The 17111-nt window shown below is 47.4% G+C and overlaps 2 protein-coding genes across 3 annotated transcripts; both read right to left on the minus strand.

The window, feature by feature from the left end:
• Window positions 1-41: 41 nt before the first annotated feature.
• Window positions 42-9287, minus strand: HOXA6 (homeobox A6). Of its 2 annotated transcripts, XM_082279269.1 has the most exons (3): window positions 8095-9287; window positions 3467-3724; window positions 42-2136 (listed from the first exon to the last, which is right to left on the minus strand). In XM_082279269.1, exons 1-3 carry the CDS (start codon window positions 8285-8287, stop codon window positions 1877-1879), a joined length of 711 nt encoding a protein of 236 aa, XP_082135395.1. In that variant the 5' UTR covers window positions 8288-9287; the 3' UTR covers window positions 42-1876. The 2 variants fall into 2 exon arrangements, with proteins under 2 accessions (XP_082135395.1, XP_082135394.1); XM_082279268.1 differs by lacking the exon at window positions 8095-9287 and having other exon boundaries at window positions 47-2136; window positions 3467-4151.
• Window positions 9288-9357: 70 nt separating this feature from the next.
• Window positions 9358-13036, minus strand: HOXA7 (homeobox A7). The gene is made up of 2 exons (XM_082279291.1): window positions 12209-13036; window positions 9358-11173 (listed from the first exon to the last, which is right to left on the minus strand). Exons 1-2 carry the CDS (start codon window positions 12582-12584, stop codon window positions 10890-10892), a joined length of 660 nt encoding a protein of 219 aa, XP_082135417.1. The 5' UTR covers window positions 12585-13036; the 3' UTR covers window positions 9358-10889.
• Window positions 13037-17111: the final 4075 nt, after the last annotated feature.

Below are 17111 nucleotides of genomic sequence, written 5' to 3' on the forward strand. Positions count from 1 at the left end.
GCTGGGAGGGCGCGGGCGGCCCGGGGCGCGCCTCCCGTGCGCGCCGCCGCTGCCGCCGCCCGCCCGTCCGCCGGCCTCCAGCGCCACCCGCTGGCGGCGCGGGGGATGGCGGCGGCTCCGCGGGGTCGGCCCGGGGTGACGGCCCCCGACGGCGGCGCGGAGCGGCGCGGAGAGGCGCGGAGGGGAGCGGGGCTCGCAGCCACCGGCACCGGCAACCGGGGGGGATCGCTCCTCCGAGCCGGCCGCCGGAGAGCCCGGTGTGCAGAGAGCGCTCCGCTTTGTGTCTGCCTTCTCCTCCGTGCGAGGCTTATTTACACCAGTTCACAAATCCTATACGAACCGTTCTCGGGTGCTGACAAGGCTTGTGTCTCTTCTACATATATATATGTATGTATATATAATTTCCCCCCACACTTATTTCCGTGCTGGACCTTTCGAGAGGCAGCCGGGTCCTGCCGATGTGAAATGGCAGATATCTATTAAAGATAAATATCGTGCAGCGTTTTTCCAACTAGGGGGTCAAATTCCAGGCGGCTTTATGGCCGCCGTTATTTTATCGCCTCTCGGAAGGAAAAAAATCCTCTAAATGCGGCGGTAGCCATTTTGCATTATATTCTCCAGATTTGGCTTTTAAAACATTTGGAGTGGTAGCCCAAATTGTGCTGCCTTCCAAACAAAAGAGCCTCGATGCGTATGCAAGTGCGTTTGTACACAGCTTCACATGCACACTCATGCACACTCAATATAATATAGAGAGGTATAACACATATATTAATCAATATTTTTGCTGCGCTTATTTTACTTTTACAGAACTCGAAGTGGAAGCATTTTATGGCAGCTATTTTTCTTCAGAGTATCAATTTATTTTTTCCAGTGCTAAGTAATGCAAATGTGAATTAAGACACCGCAGAAGCAGGAAAGAAAATCCCCGAGTTAATAAGACCTTTTCTTTAAATAAGAAAGAAAGAAATGAAAGAGAGGAAGAAAGAAAGAGAGAATGAAAGAGAGATAAAAGAAAAAAGGATCAATCTAAGCTCACGAAGCCCCAAGAAATGTAGTCCATAATTCAAAGACCCTTCAGTGTAGAGAGGAGCTCAAAAAAACCTCAGCGTAAGCTCAACGGCAACCACAGAAAATTGCCTGCTTCGAAACCTCTTCCCCTGCTTCCCCTGAAGTTTAACGCTGAGTTTTTACTTTAATACTAGTAGTGCAGATTAAGCAGTTTAGCGGCATTAAAAAAAAAAAAATCTCCCTGCAATTCATCTTCGCTTTAACTGAAAGTTTATACACAGGGATTTACACAACGATTTTTTAAAAGAATTTTTCTTCCTTTTGCCATTTAAATATCTTATACATAACTAAAACTTTTTTTCCCCCTGCAGATCATAAACTCCCAAACACAGCACAACGAGATGGCCCGCTGTAGCGGGAGCTGGCAAAAACATAAACCAAATATTTTCTAAAATCTCTTGTCTTTCTACAATACGAACATTTCTAATTCAAAAAAAGATTAAAAATAATTTGCTTATCTTTTCTCACACAACCACACCAGGGACACTCGCCCACACATAGATGCTCATCTCAAATATTTACAGTTCTGGGCCAATTCTCTAATACTTTAACCAACGCCATATATGCTTTGGGAAGGTGGTTACATACATACATGCCTGTAGCTCGAAAGCTGGGGCTTCCACATATATTAAAGTAAGTCACAGATGATTGCAAATATACATCTTTTAACCAAGCCTTTTGGGGATTAATAGACTGTGACGAACCTATAGGATTTCAGTAGCAGAAGGAACACAAGGTAAATAATAATAGCAATAGTAGTAGTAAGCGCTAAGGAAAGGCCTGGTAGCGTTTATTAAACGTGGTTCTACTCCCCTGACTTTTCCTCTGTTTCTTCGCTGCTGGGCTGTGTGGAATTTATGAATTTGTTTTCCTTTTTCCATTTCATCCGCCTGTTTTGAAACCATATTTTAATCTGGCGTTCAGTAAGGCAGAGAGCGTTTGCAATCTCAATGCGTCGTCTTCGGGTTAAGTATCTGTTAAAATGAAATTCCTTCTCTAACTCTAGCGTTTGGTATCTGGTGTAAGTTTGCCTCCCTCGTCTCCCATGTGTTCCATATACTGTACCTGTAGAAGTAAAGACAAAACGATCGCATTGGACAGGGCCCAGTGATTTCAGACCAGAAAGAGCGATTAGTATATTCTGCCTCCTTTTGCAGGCACAATCACGGAGAGTGGGGGAAGCTGCTCTGGTTTCCTGGAGGCTTTTTTTTTTTTTTTTTTTTTTTTTTTTAATTCTCCCTTTTCCTTTTCTACTGCCTGACGAGCTGTAAATGCGGACGTGCAGTGTGCTTACGGAGGCAGTGGCAGGGTAAGTGGGCTACAAAGAGGCTTTAAGGTGGACCTAGGGAAGGTGCAGGAGGTAGCACGGTGTGAGTCGCTGAGCAGAGGCTGCTCTGTGCGCTCTGGGAGCCTGTGCGCGCACACACACAGACACAGGCACACGTGTGCTATCCGGGGAGCCTCACGCATGTGTCCGTGCGTGTGTGTGTGCACGCACATGTGGCTGTGTTGACACAAACACACAGCCATTGCCATGGCTGGGACTACAGAAGGTCTCTAAGTATAACTGTAGACATCAGCTAAAGATCGTAGAAGAGCGTTTTGCCATTTGCTCCGGAATTTATTGCTCTTGAATGCAAAGCAGCATCGGAATGGTCTTGCTAAAAGTTTAATTTTCAAAAAAAGGAATGAGACCTACCCTGCAGCAAACATAAACTCGGGAGGATGGGAGAGAAGGCGAGTCATTAGCAAACACTTGAAATAAACGTTTAAATTTGGAATTATAAAAAATAAATGTCACCCCAATACAACCCTCCCACTCCACCCCCACCCTCCACTCCCCCAGCACCACTCCTGTACAGAATAGTTCAATTATGTGAAGTTCACTCCTAAGTCAGAAAAAATTCGCGATGCCATGGAAGTGCGCCCACGGCCCCAGAAACGTGCTCTCAATATCCAATACTCACAGGCTAATGAGCTGGGGGAGGGGGGCGAGGAGGAATGTACCATAAATGCATTGGATCCTCAGTACAGAGGGCATATTCCATGCATCGCTCTCTGACAATGAAGAAGCAGAGCAGAGGCTTTGGTATGGCTTTAAGAGAGTGATAAAACTGCTTTGCTCCTTTTTACTTCTTTTTTTCCCCCCTCTACTTCCTAAGGATTCCCCAGTAACTTTCACCGGTAAACCTACATACTGGGATATTGGCTACCATTCCCTGGGTGCCAACGTGCCAGGTCTAAAATAACCTGGGAAGGTTTCATGTTACATATTGCCCTGCAGGAACCGTGTTTCTCCAGCAATCTGGACTTTATCTAAGAAAAAAAAAAAAAAAAAAAAGAAACTTTTCCTTTTCCTCCCCTCCCCGCCCTTGACTGCGCCGAGATGCCTTACCAGCGCAGGAGTTCATCCGCTGCATCCAGGGGTAAACAGGGCTCGTGTACTTCCGGTCGGTGCCTTCGTCATTTATAATTTTGGCTTGGCCGCCGCTGGATTTGTACTGTTGATCGGGAGAAAAGTGCAGGTAGTCCCCGGGCCCCCTCTGTTTGCCACTGCCGGAAGGAGAGGCGCTACTAATGTCCTTGTCCGAATAAAAACAAGAGGCTCCGTACTCATAGGAAGCCCGATTGCAAGCAATGACGGTGTTGGACTGTTGGTAGAAACAAGGTGAGGTGTAAGTCTTGTCCTGCAGGCTGCTTGCCCCGTACGAAGCCGGAAAATGCCTGAGAGCATCATAGCCCGCCGGGTACAGGGGGATCTGCCCGAGGAAGGAGTCCTGGCCCCCGGGCAGGCTCCCCGGGAAAGTGGGATTCACGAAATAGGAACTCATTTGCTCTCCCCCTCTCCCGGACCGTGATTTGTTGTGTATTAGTACATCTGGCGATAACTATTAGGAGTCATCGAAGTGGTTTGTTTCTGGATGGCCGAGCGCCAAAAGCGACAGCAGAAAATAGGAGCAGCTGACGGCGGGGCGGCCAATGGGAGCGCGCGCGGCGCCCGCTCCCCCGGGGCCGCCGCCACCGCGCCGCCAACTTACCGGCAGCCCCGGCCCCGCCGCGCCGCCCCGCGCCCCCCGCACCGCGCCGCGCAGCCCGCGGGACCGGCCGCGCCCCCGCCGCGGCACCGCCCCTCCGCGGGAAAATAATCCAATAATAATAACAACAGCAACAGCGATAATTCCCGGCAGCGCGGGCGTTGGGAAAGCGACTAACGGGCACAACCCCCGGCTGCTGGAGGTGTGTGTAGGGGGGCGCCCTTAAAAGTTGGAGGCCCCACGACAAGGGAGTCGCGCAACCCCGTGGGAAGGGTGGGCGAACTGCCCCCGGCTCTCCGGCGGAGGGGAGAAGGAGGGAGGGAAGGAGGCGGCAGTGGAGGATGCTGCGGAGGGAAACTTTGGAGCGGAGGGAGCACGTGAAAGGGGGAGCGGAGCGCCGCGCAGAGTGGGGGCCGGGGGGGGGGGCGGCCTCTCTCCATTTTGCCGTCGCGATGCCGCAACCGCATCCAACAGTTTTTAAGCGATTCTAAAATGTATTTATTTATCCATTCAGTCGAAAATTGCCCCTCCACTAAGGCTTCCCTTCGGAGCTCAGGGAGCCCGCCCCGGCGCCGAACCCAGCTTTTGTGAGAGAGGCTAACGCGTCCTGCAATGGAAGAGGTCTCGTATCTTAATGAACATCCCCGTGATTAGGAGATTGTGGCGGAGGCCTTCTGGGGAGTGGGATTTTTGATTTGCACCGAGTGCCCGAGGAGGCCTCGGGAAGATCTGTATGAGCTCCCGGCGCCCCCCGGCAGCCCAGATAAAGTTCCATGTGTCTCTTCTCCCCAAGTCTACCCCCCTCCCGCCAGAGAAGAGCCGAGGGAATCAAACATTCAAATTCAAAAACGAGCCAGTAGGACTATTCCTAATTAATACAACCCCGCTAATGAGTCAGCAGAAGCCAATCGGTTTCGTTGTTGCTCCGAATAATTTGATTAAACGTGGGTGTGTGTCTTTAACAGGGGAAGAACAATACACGAAACAAACATTTCCACCTTCATTTTTCAATATGGCAGTTACCCCATAGCGGAAATATAATTCTTGGCCCAGGGCTCGGACAGTAACAGTGCTGATGAAATTTGCTGATGCGCATTTAATTCAGCCGTAACCCTGCAGTTCCTGCAGATAACAGGAGGTTGTTCATTCCAAGCTGTGTTTACTCATAATCCGTGCCCATTACAACAGATTGTATAGACTAATTTTAAACGCGCTCTGTCACCTAAAGTGACATTCGTACGAGCCCCGTTTCCTAAAGCAGCTTTCAAAGGAGAGTTTTGTTGTTGTTGGGAGACTATTTGTCTCATTTCCGGGGGCAGATTACGATACCTATAAAACAGTAGCGAGTTAAAACATCGCTCCACAATAGTTTGTATTGTTTGCAGTCTCAGCTGGACTTTCACATTCAGATGTTGATTGCCTTCGGGTTTTTTTTCAACTTCCTTAACCTCTTCAGCTCAGCTAATCCACAAACACACCTGGTAGAATTACAGCTCTCTAGCTGCATGTTTTGAGAGGTCATTTCAGAAACATGTATTTCCTGAAAAGCAGATTCCTCCGGAAAAATAAGGTTTTTTTACTCAGTGAGAATAGAGTTTAAAAAGGAGGAAACATCAGCAAGCAAGCACCCATACACAGCACGCTAAATGCGGAAAGGTTTTTAAAAGAGCATATTTTCGCCAGTTAGGTCAGACCGAAAACGCACCACGAAAAAATGAATACTAGGGACAAGCAAACCCCACCGGCCTTACTTCTAAAAAGTTATGGGCAGACGATCTTTTGTTTGAATCCATCACACAAAGACCAAAACAAAATTTAAAATAAAAATCGCTCCAGGCTTAGTTATATTTGCATTTTATAGCATCGGTTAGAGCCTAATTTTTCCTCCCTCTGTTTCTTTTTTGTTTCTTTCCCGTTTTTCAAGTTACTGTTTACGTCCAAACCAAGTTGTGAAAGCCCGGCCGCAGGCAGGAAAAATATTTCTTCGTCGATCCCATAATATGAAAAGAAATGAAATGTGCACGTTTGCCTGACCGGGTCGTGTTAGAGTAGTTACAGTGACAGCTAAACAATCTGCACTGCAATCTCTGCTTCAGTCACATTCAGGCGTCCTTTCCGCTCCTCCCCCTACCCCAGAAAACCCCGAATTACAATAATCTGCTACCCCCCAGGTCTGCTGAGGAAATGTCCTGCCTGGACACATTTCGCAGCAGTTTTCCTTCACCATTCCTGCCCCCACTCTGGAAAGCAGAAAGAAAGCCAGCCTCTGCATTTTGCCACCGAAACAAAGTCACACTTCGCGATACCTGTGTATTTCATACCCCGTTTATTTGTTTTCGTAATTCCACCCAGCACCTCCTCCACAGAACACTTCGCCTTCCTCCTCCCGCCGAAAACGCGTCCGCGACCCCAGACACTTTCGGATACAGGTGCGGGGGTAGTTACCCTCTTAAGCTTAAAAGCCTCCTTCTCCTGGTATATAAAACCACTTTCAAATCATTCTCGTGCTCGCCAGCGTCATGAAAACCAACCTTTAACTAATAGCTCCTAATCCAAACAGTTTGGGCAAGGCGGACCGTTGTTTAGACTGGCGGGGTACAGGGAGCCCGGCCGGGGGGACGCGGGCGGGTCCTCCCCCGCCGGCTCCCACCGTGGTAACTTGCAGTTGACACACACCGAGGTAGAAGCGGAGGGCAAGTGGAGTGGGCAGAGCCGGCCCTGCCGGAATATTTAGCCCGGGGGCGAGCTCCGATACTCCCGCAGAAAAAGGTAGGCAGGATTTTTTTTTTTTTTTTTTTTTTTTTTTTCCATCTTGGTCTTTTATTTAGGCTCCCCGGAGCAGCGCAGGCTGCCAGCGCTGCTCTTCCAGGGACTGCGGGTGCCGCTCCACTCCGCGCCCGCCTCCCCCATCCCGCCACGCCGTGGCAGCACTGAGCACCCGCGGCCCCGCAATAAATAATCCGGCGCTCACTGCAGCTCCAGTCCGGCGGATACCGCAATGCAATGCAAATGCAGTGCTTTATCAGCCCGGCGGCACAAGCAGAGCCGAGGCTGCCGCTTAAAGCCCTCCGAGCCGCTCCTTCGCCGTGAGGAGGCGGGAGCGGAGCCGGGCTTGGCGGCGGGGGGTGCCGGGGGCGCCGTCCCCGGGTCCCCGCTGCTCCCCGCCGGCACACACCGCGGGGCACCGGCCCGCCGGCCGCCGCTCCCCCGCCCCAGCGCCGCACCGTAACAGTCACAACAAGGAGAGAAAGGGGGGGGAAAGCTCCGTCTCCGGCGCTGAAATGGGCTAAGCCGCCGCCAAGCCCGCTCCGCGCAGCCGAGGCGCGCAAGCCGCCCACGCCGCGAACCGCCGGGAACGGACCCACGGCCGGGCAAGGGATTTATGCAGGCAGCGCTTGATCTGATAAAGAAAATCCAAGGCACATTCGCGCTTTTTCCCCCAGTCTAGAAATAACCTTCCTCCCGGACATGGCAGAGAAGCTAGGAGACATTGCGCTGTTTGTTTTTGGGGGGGGGTTTTGGTATTTTTTTAATGAAATAGTAAAAAATAAATTACATCTAAATTTCATCAACCGCAAATGAAATTTAAGTAAATGAGTTAATGATGCGAATTAATATTTTAAAATGTTTGGGGATATCACTTTTTTTCCCTCGTGCTGGGAAAAAAAATCCCCTCCACTGATGCTGTAAAACTGAATTATTAGAAAATAACCTGAACGTCACAACATACCCCTGGCTAATGCAAAAATAAATCAACTTCGTGAAAAAAGAAATATATATATACACCGCTTCCTTGCTAAATCACAGAAAACAAACATTTTATTTAGGCATATTTTTGCATGCACTGGTTAAGTCAAAATCAACTGAGCTGCAGCCATCTCTATTTTTGGCCGGTAACATTTCCATTTGGTTTAATTGCACATGTCTAATATTTAAACGTATTAAACCATTTTTCCCTGCTTACAGTAGTGTCATATACATTTCTCACCTTTTAGGTTCTGGCTCACAGGAGCCCCTGCGACTTTGACAGCTGTCGCTTTGGCTGCACAGGAGACGAATCGCCCTCCTTTTGGTGCCAGAAGAAGCAGGAAATTAGCCAGGTTGCAAGTTGAAAATCTGCCACGCCAGTGCTTTGAATCCAATATGCCACACCTTCCAGCGGGGGAACTGGAAATTGCCATCCCGGATCTGTGTTCTAGGCGGCTGCTTATGCCGAACCTCCGCACACTTTGTTCACTATTGCCTTACAAAGAACAAATGAAATGGGGATTGAAAGCCAGAGAGATCCGAAGCAGGACAGAGCTCAGCAAAAGAATGCGGCTCTATTCTCGCAAGGGAAATTATAAAAAAGTTCATGTTCACGGTTACCATCCACATGACCGACAACGACCAATGGAAAAACCGAACAACTCATAAAGTTGTATTGCAAAGTTGTAAATTTTCATAAACAACAACGGATTTATGGCCTTTTCCTCATCACTAAGAAGAGGCAGGTCTTAGAGAGGCGCCATCTTACCACAGAGGCAGCCCTGGAGTTTTTTAAAAGACCTGGACTTTGTACTAATTTTATTAAAATTACAATTAGTACATTGACCAGGAATGGAGTGTAGTAGAAAAAAGGGAACTTCAGCGCAAAAAATGCTCCAGGTCTACCTCTATTTACCCGGCCGAATAAAGGGACTTTTCGGGTTAGATTTTTTTTTTTTTTAATTAAAAAAAAAAAGGGAAATATTAGATCTCATTGACATTACGTGGTACCTGACAAAAATGAGACGTTTTCTAAAGTGGGGCAATTTTTTCCCATTTTCGTGCCACCGTGATGCCCCCTGGCCCCCAAAAGCCGCACACACAAACCACATATATATCCGATCAGATCATTTACACTTGGAAGTTTCGCATTGCACTTTCTGTTCATTACAAAATATTCTTTCACTGCATGCGATTTCGACTTGATCGCCGATCGTCTGGACTGGGGTTATGACTGCAAGAGGACACGGGAACACGGTGGAAGGAAGCTCTCCCATAAAGAAGGCTTTCCGCTTTATTAATCAACAACGCCAGGGGAAAAAAAAAATCACGAAGTCGAAATAGAGATATTGACTGATTCCTATAAATTCATCATCTGGGATTTTTTTTTTCCTTTCTGATTAACAACAAAAAAAAAGGTTTAGAGGGTCTAATTTCTTTATTTGACTGTGTAATATATTTTTTGATGCTTCCCTCGAACTGGTTCCTTAATAAAGAAACACAATTCATTGTCAACAAGCATATTTATTTTCTGTGTAACATAAAACACATTTATCGTGGGAGATAGTTGAACACAGTATCACTTCCAAAGAGAGTTCACAGACATTTTTTTTCCCACTTCCAATACTTACACGGCATATCCAAATGTTCACAACGAACACATCGAAACACATTGTAACATACAATTTGTGAATAAACTTTAGCCAAACCTTCAAGACGGATTTATACAGAGTTCTTAACAATACATCATGCTACAAACTTTCCAAATTAATTACATACTTCCGAATTTATGACATGATCTTACAAATGAGGTTCAAGACGAATATAAATGACAAAAAAATTACAATATCTGCTATGGTAGGAAAATTCATGGTATTACATAATAACACGTTCAGATAATCAGGACAAACAGTTTGTGGATTTTTTTTTTTTTTTAAGGTGGTTACATGATCATTTAAATTCACTTTTCAAAGAACACTTTCCGCTGTATTAAGTAGGATCAATGTAGAATAAGAAAACGGCCTTTAGCAGAAGCAGCCGAAGGTAGAAGCCAACGGGAGATATTAAACCGCTTTGTACAATATTGGCGTGTGTTTGCTTCCTCTCTCAGAATAGCAAAGAATCGAGAACAAAGATATATTGCAGCATATGGTTTTCATTTATAATTGCTTTGGAATAAATATATTATTTTAAATTTAAATATACTCAGACTTTTCGGTACCAAATTCTATACCAAAGCTATTGATGCGTGCTTTTCGAATTACTACACTTACATGTCTAAAAGCATTTTGCGATTCACATTAGTAATCTTGTAACATCCTTTTGACTACTAAAATACAGTATACTTTCGAAGATAGGTAGGCAGAGCAAGATATATAGGTAGGTAGTCTGGAAAATAGGTAGTACAAATAATTGCTGTAGAGTGTAGTGGTTTGTGGAACATTTTTTCCCCCTTACTTGCTGTTTTAACCTTTTGTTAGTGTAGCTATTACTTATGATACTTTTCTAACAACAATAAAAAAAAAAAAGAAAACAAAAAGAGAAGTGCAGAGCTACTTATTCAAAATTAGGTAGTTTTTCTTAATGTCAGCCTAATGCACTTTTCCCCTTACACATGATTGGGACTATTGAGTCAGGTAGTTACTTCGGAAGGTCACGGTTTACTATCTGTGCAAGCAGCAGTTCTCCCACTGAAATGTCCCCTGAAGAAGCCCACCCAGGTTTGGGTTAATGAAGAAAAAAACCAAACTGATTGTAAGATGCTCTTAGGAAATATTACCGAAAGGTTCGGCATAGGGCAGGTTTGGGGAGTATGGGAGAGTGGAGAGAAGGCTGGAAAACCAACCCAAGAAATGTTTTCATGTTTGCAAATGCTCGCTTTCAAGATGATTATTCAAGGGAACTGATTTTTTTTTTTTAATAAAAACAGTAAGTCTCTCTTTTTCTTTTTTTTTTTTTTTTTTCCTTTAAAGGGAGCTTTTCCAACTGTCATGTGCATACACTATTCTAAGAGATCACTTCCTCGAGTGGGACTTCTTAGTCCTCCTCCTCTTCGTCTTCTTCCACTTTCTCGACAGAAGCTGCTGCTGACGTGGGCTCGTTGGGAGCCGGGGTGCTGGAGCTCTCCTCCTTGTGCTCCTTCTTCCACTTCATCCTCCGGTTTTGGAACCAGATTTTGATCTGCCTCTCCGTCAGGCAGAGGGCATGGGCGATCTCTATCCTTCGCCGCCGAGTCAGATAACGATTGAAGTGGAATTCCTTCTCCAGCTCCAGGGTCTGGTAGCGGGTGTAGGTCTGGCGCCCTCGCTTCCTATCTGGACCTGAAAACAGGCACACACACGGCCATGAGTTAGACAAGAAGAGAAGTGGAAAGTTTTCTCTTTTTATTTTTCTTGTTGATGTTTTCAATGAATAAATGAATATAAAAACAAAAAAGTGGCCGAGCCAGACTGAACGATCCCCTTCTTCGACTTCCACCCGCCCCCACACTTTGCCCTAACAAAGACATTTCAACCACACGACCTGCCCTGCTCAGGCAGGGCAAAAATTAAGTTGCTCGAGACCTAGAAAAAGTGAAGAGAAAGCATTCAGGAGAGGAGGTGGGGGAGGAAATTGCTTTTGGGAGGAGGAACTTTTCCCCCAGGCGATGTATTTCCCTAAAACCTTCCAGACTTTCACGTTTCACAAGGGGAAATAAAAAGCTGGAAGGCTGGGCTGTATTTATTTTATTTTAATGTCGTGGGCTCCCCCCGCCCCCCCATCCCGCCTGGATCGTAAACAATACATAGCATTTAGCTCCAGAAGAGAGCTCTCCTTTTTCACACAGACTCTCGTCCCCCAGCCCCCCCTCCCCCCTCCGTTTTCCTGTTTAGTACATTTCTATAGATCCTTATCTCCGTGGAAAGGGCAGGGGGGGACGAGAGTGGCACGTCTCGGCAACGCGGGCTGGCAAAGTCCTCAGTATGCCGTCCCTCGGTCCTAAACGCCCCTGTCCCCTCCGCCTTCCCCAGCGAGCGGGATTTTTTTTCCCAACTTCAACAGCAGGGCAGGGGAGACGCTTACCCGTGGGGGCTCTGGGAGCCCGCAGCCAACTCTCCGCTTTTTAGTAGCAAACAGCGCAAATCAACTCAATGCTAAAATTCCATAGCAAATGGAGTTAAATAAATTTACGAGGCTAGAACCCATTAATTGGGCAATAAAAAGTTTTATGATACTCATTTACATACAATGCCACGGGCTTTCTACGCAATGGCGCCTCGGCTATAATTAAAACCATAAAGGCTGTGCTGACAGTAATCCTGGCGACACGCTTTGCCTGACTGCCACGGCTCCGAGCCCTCTCCGCTCGCCCCTACCTGAAGACCTCATCCAGGGGTATATCCGGAAATTAGGCTCAGCCTGGTTGTGCAGGTTGCTTTCCTCCGCTTTCTCACAGCTGGGTTTGGTTAGCTCATTGCAGAGGACGGGAATGTTCTGATCAAAAGAGGAACAATGCAGGTTGTAGGCATCAGAGCCCAGGCTGTATCCGGAAGAGAACGGGCTTTGATATATGGTACTGTTCACATTGTACAAGCCGGGCATGGAGGAGGCGAAGGCACCCGCGCCTGGTCCATAGCCGCTTCTCTGGGAGTTGCTTGCAAAGGAGCAAGAAGTAGGCTCCGCATTTTGGAAAAGAGAAGCCCCCGCCGTATATTTGCTAAAAAGCGCATTCACATAATACGAAGAGCTCATAATTTTGACCTGTGATTTGTTGTCCGGCAGGCTTCAGTGTCGGTTTTACGAGGTAGCGTGATATATGATAACATTACACCCCCAGATTTACACCAAACCCCATTTTCTTTTGGACTGAGCTGCCCGGAGCACGTGACCGGTCATGTGACGCCGCCCGCCAATCCCCGCCCGCCTCACAGGTGGTGCCGGCCGGGGCCCGACGGTGCCCGGCCATGGACGGGCTGGGGCCGCCGCCGCTGCCGCCGCCGCCGCTGCTGCTGCTGCTGCTGCTCCTCCTGCTCCTCCCGCCGCCGCCGCTCCCGCTGCCGCTGCTCCCGCTGCCGCTCCCGCTCCCGCTGCCGCCGCGCCCGACAGCGCCCTCCAGCCGCCCTCCAGCCGCCCTCCAGCCGCCGCCCGGGCCGGCCCCTCGGCCCCCGGGGACGCGCGCACCCCGCGTGGTCGCTGATGGACCGGGGGGCGTTGCGACAAATCAAATTTAAAAAATTTAAATATATATGTCTATGTGTGTGTATATGTATCTATATCAAGTTTAAAGGGGGTGGCTCATTCCCCCCGCGTTGTTTTCTCGTAATGGAAAGAATCAGGAGGTAACCCTGCAACAGGGTTTGCGAGGGCACCCCCCTCTGGTCCCGAGGGGTGCCGAGCCTTGGAAATCAAGGCACTCCCTAGCAGTCAGCCCCGGGGGGAAAAAAAATCACAGTCACCCTCCCCGGGGAAAGGAGAAAAAAACCCCAAACAAAACAAAAACCAACCCCCCAAACAAACAACGACATCCAACCAAACAAAAAACTCCCACCCAGCAATAGAACACACCAAAAAAAAAAAAAAACAAAACACCACCCACCAAAAATAATGTCAAAAAGAATTTTAAAAATTGGGGGTTCAACTTTCTGAACTTCTCGAGAAGAAAAAACGGAATAAACCGAAACTCCAGAGTTGAAGAAATCGCCTACAAATGGCTTCAAATTGCCGCCGCCTGTTTACTGCCCGAGTTACCTTTCCGCCCTACATACCTTGCAGTCCAGAGCGTGAGGCGGCAGCGGTACGCGCGGATGACGGGGAGAGTGGCTGCCTTTCTAAACACTGGGCTCCCCAACAATGCGAATGGCTCTCCATTGAGGATGCTGCTCCGTGCCCTTCCTTTAAACGGATCGTAAAATGAGTTTCCTTCCCTCAGACAGGGAGTCCTGGTAAAGACAGCTTTTACTGCCTGCCTGTATTGCACATCATAAACTGGAAGAAGCACAATGGAATTGCCCCGGAAATTCTCCTTTCAATTATAGTTTGGTGCCCCTTGTACAAAGACTTTCTCACCAGTTAAAATTGTTCTTGGCGATATTTCGCACGGACCCTAAACTTTATGTTTTGTAAAAGTGGAGCACCCTCTGCCCCCCTACACACCTCCAACACACACCCGCACACACACCCGCGCACCCTTTGGCACCCTTTATGCGTGGTTATTGCAGCCTCATGAATACAGGTTACTGACAGAAGCAAGTCAATTCTTGAAAGCCAGATCCCTGAGATACTGGTGCTTCAGAGCATGCAGATGTGGCGGATGCATGTAAATGTTTGCCAAGTGTTAAGTATGTGAAAACGCAGTTATTATTCGCAGGCATAAGGGAGAAGCCGCCGAAAGAGCCCCTTCGGTTATTTCTTCCAATTCACCAATATTAAACAATATCCCTGCGGTCGCAATCACGGTGTGGGAACACGCCGGCAGAAGAGGTTGCTGGAAAGGAATAGAGGCCCAAGAACTTAAACGAATGCGATGCAAACAAGACGACGACCAAGAAGATCAAAGAGGCTGGAGTAGATGACATTAGACCAATAAATTGCTCCTCTGGTGACAACATAGCAAGATGCAAGAAGAAAGAAATAGAAAATATAACCAATGACTAGACTTAAATATGAATAGTGTAGGACCGAATAGATTGTCTGGGTGGTTGTATTTCGAGCTCTCTGATTCTCTACAATTTGCACGTTTATGTATTTTTTTTCTTTCCTTATGTGTTCTTATCGCTGCCACGGTTTTTAAAAATGTATTTTGCTTTCAGCTTTTTTTTTTCCCTGCCAGCCCTTTAGATTTATCAAAAAGCCTTCACTGAATAAATGCTAGAAGGACCCCTAGACATGGATCCCCGCCACCTTGTTAACTTCCCCCACCTCTGCGAGTTAGGCATCACGCTGCTTCTGAAACACCCTCTGAAATATCTCGTTTTGTCGCTTACAAGATCAGGTTAGATTCCCGCGCCTGTAAACACGCTTTTCATTTGAATTTATTTTTTTTCCAATCGGAGAAAGGGTGAGCAGGAGCAGATTTCAAGTTTTTGGTCATGGCTATATTCTCACACGCTTTAAAAATAGTCGTCTAGGAGGGATTAATTGTAATTTTTTTTTTCCTTGTAAAGTCTGGAGTACACCTCTTTGCCGCTGAGCCTTTCCGGGAAGTAAAACGTAGTGATAAAACGGTGCTCGTAAGTTATAAGCGACCTGGGAGCACTACATGATTATGGCTTGTGTACTAAGCAGTATCTTGATGTGGTTCATACTAGAGAAGATTTTGTTGGTTTGGAATCTGTTCTCGCCGTAATTTATCCACGATTATAATGGAACGTGCTGTGCCAAGTTATTACTTAGTATGACGATGCATAAACACTTTCAAATTTCAGTGTAATTTTACTGCCCAAGGAAAAAATAATTAATCATAATAAGTTTAGCACTGCCAATGTAGGCAAACATTTGATAGGAAGGCTCTTGTTAGAAAGCAGGGAGTGGCTGTTAGTCTTTATCCCTAGAAAGAATTAAATCTTTGAATCAGTGCAGGGAAAAACTAGCTCAGTGCATTCTTTCCCTGTGCTGAATTTCGATATGAAGAGATTGGCTTTGATTTAAGGAAATGTAAGTAAGATGCAGAGAAAGTAGTTCTGTTATGGAATACTATGCAGCGATTTGTTTAGTTGTCTGGCTTAAGCTTACGAAATAAAACGTTTATACTCCAGCCCATATTTTATGCTTCCTTTCCTCCTGCATTTATTTTCCTTCCAATTACTTTTTTTCCCCGTCTCTTTTGGCAATTGGCGTCTGAAAATATTCCACAACTCCACACTAAGCCTCATTCTCAAGACGTGGAAGCCAACAAAAGCAAAGCGTCAAAAAAAAAAAAAAAAAAGAAAAAAAAGAAAAAAGAAAAGAAAGGAAAACCATTCGAGGAAACAAAATAGACGGCGAGAACAAGTTAGGAATGACTTTGAGAGACACGTCAAGTTTGCAGAGCATCAGCTTTCTCACATCTGTGTAATATAATCACAACGGGTCCCACAGAGCTGAAATTGCTTCGGACACAAGCAAGGCTTTTTATTTGTATCAAAGACAGCTGTTGAAGAATTTTAGCCGCCGGTAAATAATTTTCAAACGAGATTTTTGCGGCACTGCCGGTTCCCCGCACGGCTGTGTCTCAGCCACGCGGAGCGGACAAGGGCATTGGAAAATTCGTCGGCTAGCCCCAGATCTCCAAAGGTGAAGCTCTTTGGGCGTTCTCCTCCCGGGCTGAGCCGGGGAGACTCTGTTACATCCTGCTCGAACCCTTCAATTCCCCCTTTCTCACAATATTTCATTTCACACCAGCCTTTCGGGAAATCAGGATACCCTGTTTGCAGGCTCAGAGCTTAACCAGGGAAGAGCAAACCTTTGGGGCAAGGGAAAGAAAGAGGAGCTGGCAGTTCGGTGCCAGGGCTCCATCCGTCTCTATCACATAGTAGGAAATGTCTCGGTATTTTGAGAATAATAAATGAACAGCGTGTCCCTGGTGCAGATCAAGCTTTACTTTTGCCACGAGTGCACTGAGCGTGGCCAGGCGGTAAATGCCACCCTGACGGCGCCCGGTCGGCCGGATAAGGTGGGAAAAAACTCGAGGATAAGAGGGGTAAAAACACCCTCAAACCTATCGGCCTTTGTTAAAACCAACCCAGCGCTTCCAAGCACGGTTATGCTCCCATAAAGTCGACATTTTAGGAGCTGTCGGGGAGGCGGCCGAGCGCTTGATGGCGGAGGGCGGCCGGGCGCTGTTCCGCGGGCTCACAGCGCCACCTGCCGCCGCTCGGCCGCCACGGCCGCCCCGCCGCCGCCCGGCCCGGCCCGCCGGAGCCCGCGCCTCTGCCCGCCAGCCCACGGCAAGATAAATGTCCACCTCCCAGCCTGGATTTAAGCACGGGAAGGCCAATAAAAGGTTGTTATTTCCGCTCTCCCGCTTTATCTAAAACAGCCAGACAAAACAAATGAAAAGGCTTTTGTAGAAAATCTTAATTGTGGCTGGACAGTTGTAAACTCATTAAGAGCCGAATTCCAGACAGTTTGCAGACCCGTCATTTATTACACACTCTTAATGCTGATTCTTTGAAGTTGCCTCTGTCTGCAACAACAGAGGGCGTCCCAGCATCCCCAAATACTGGCTCAGGGATCAATTAGGGGCTTTTTGTGTGTGTGCACGCCAGAACGAGCTCCCTTTTGCTAATTAGATCTCATCAA

This window comes from Coloeus monedula (genome assembly GCF_965178545.1).
Source record: "Coloeus monedula genome assembly, chromosome: 1".
NCBI classification, from domain to species: domain Eukaryota; kingdom Metazoa; phylum Chordata; class Aves; order Passeriformes; family Corvidae; genus Coloeus; species Coloeus monedula.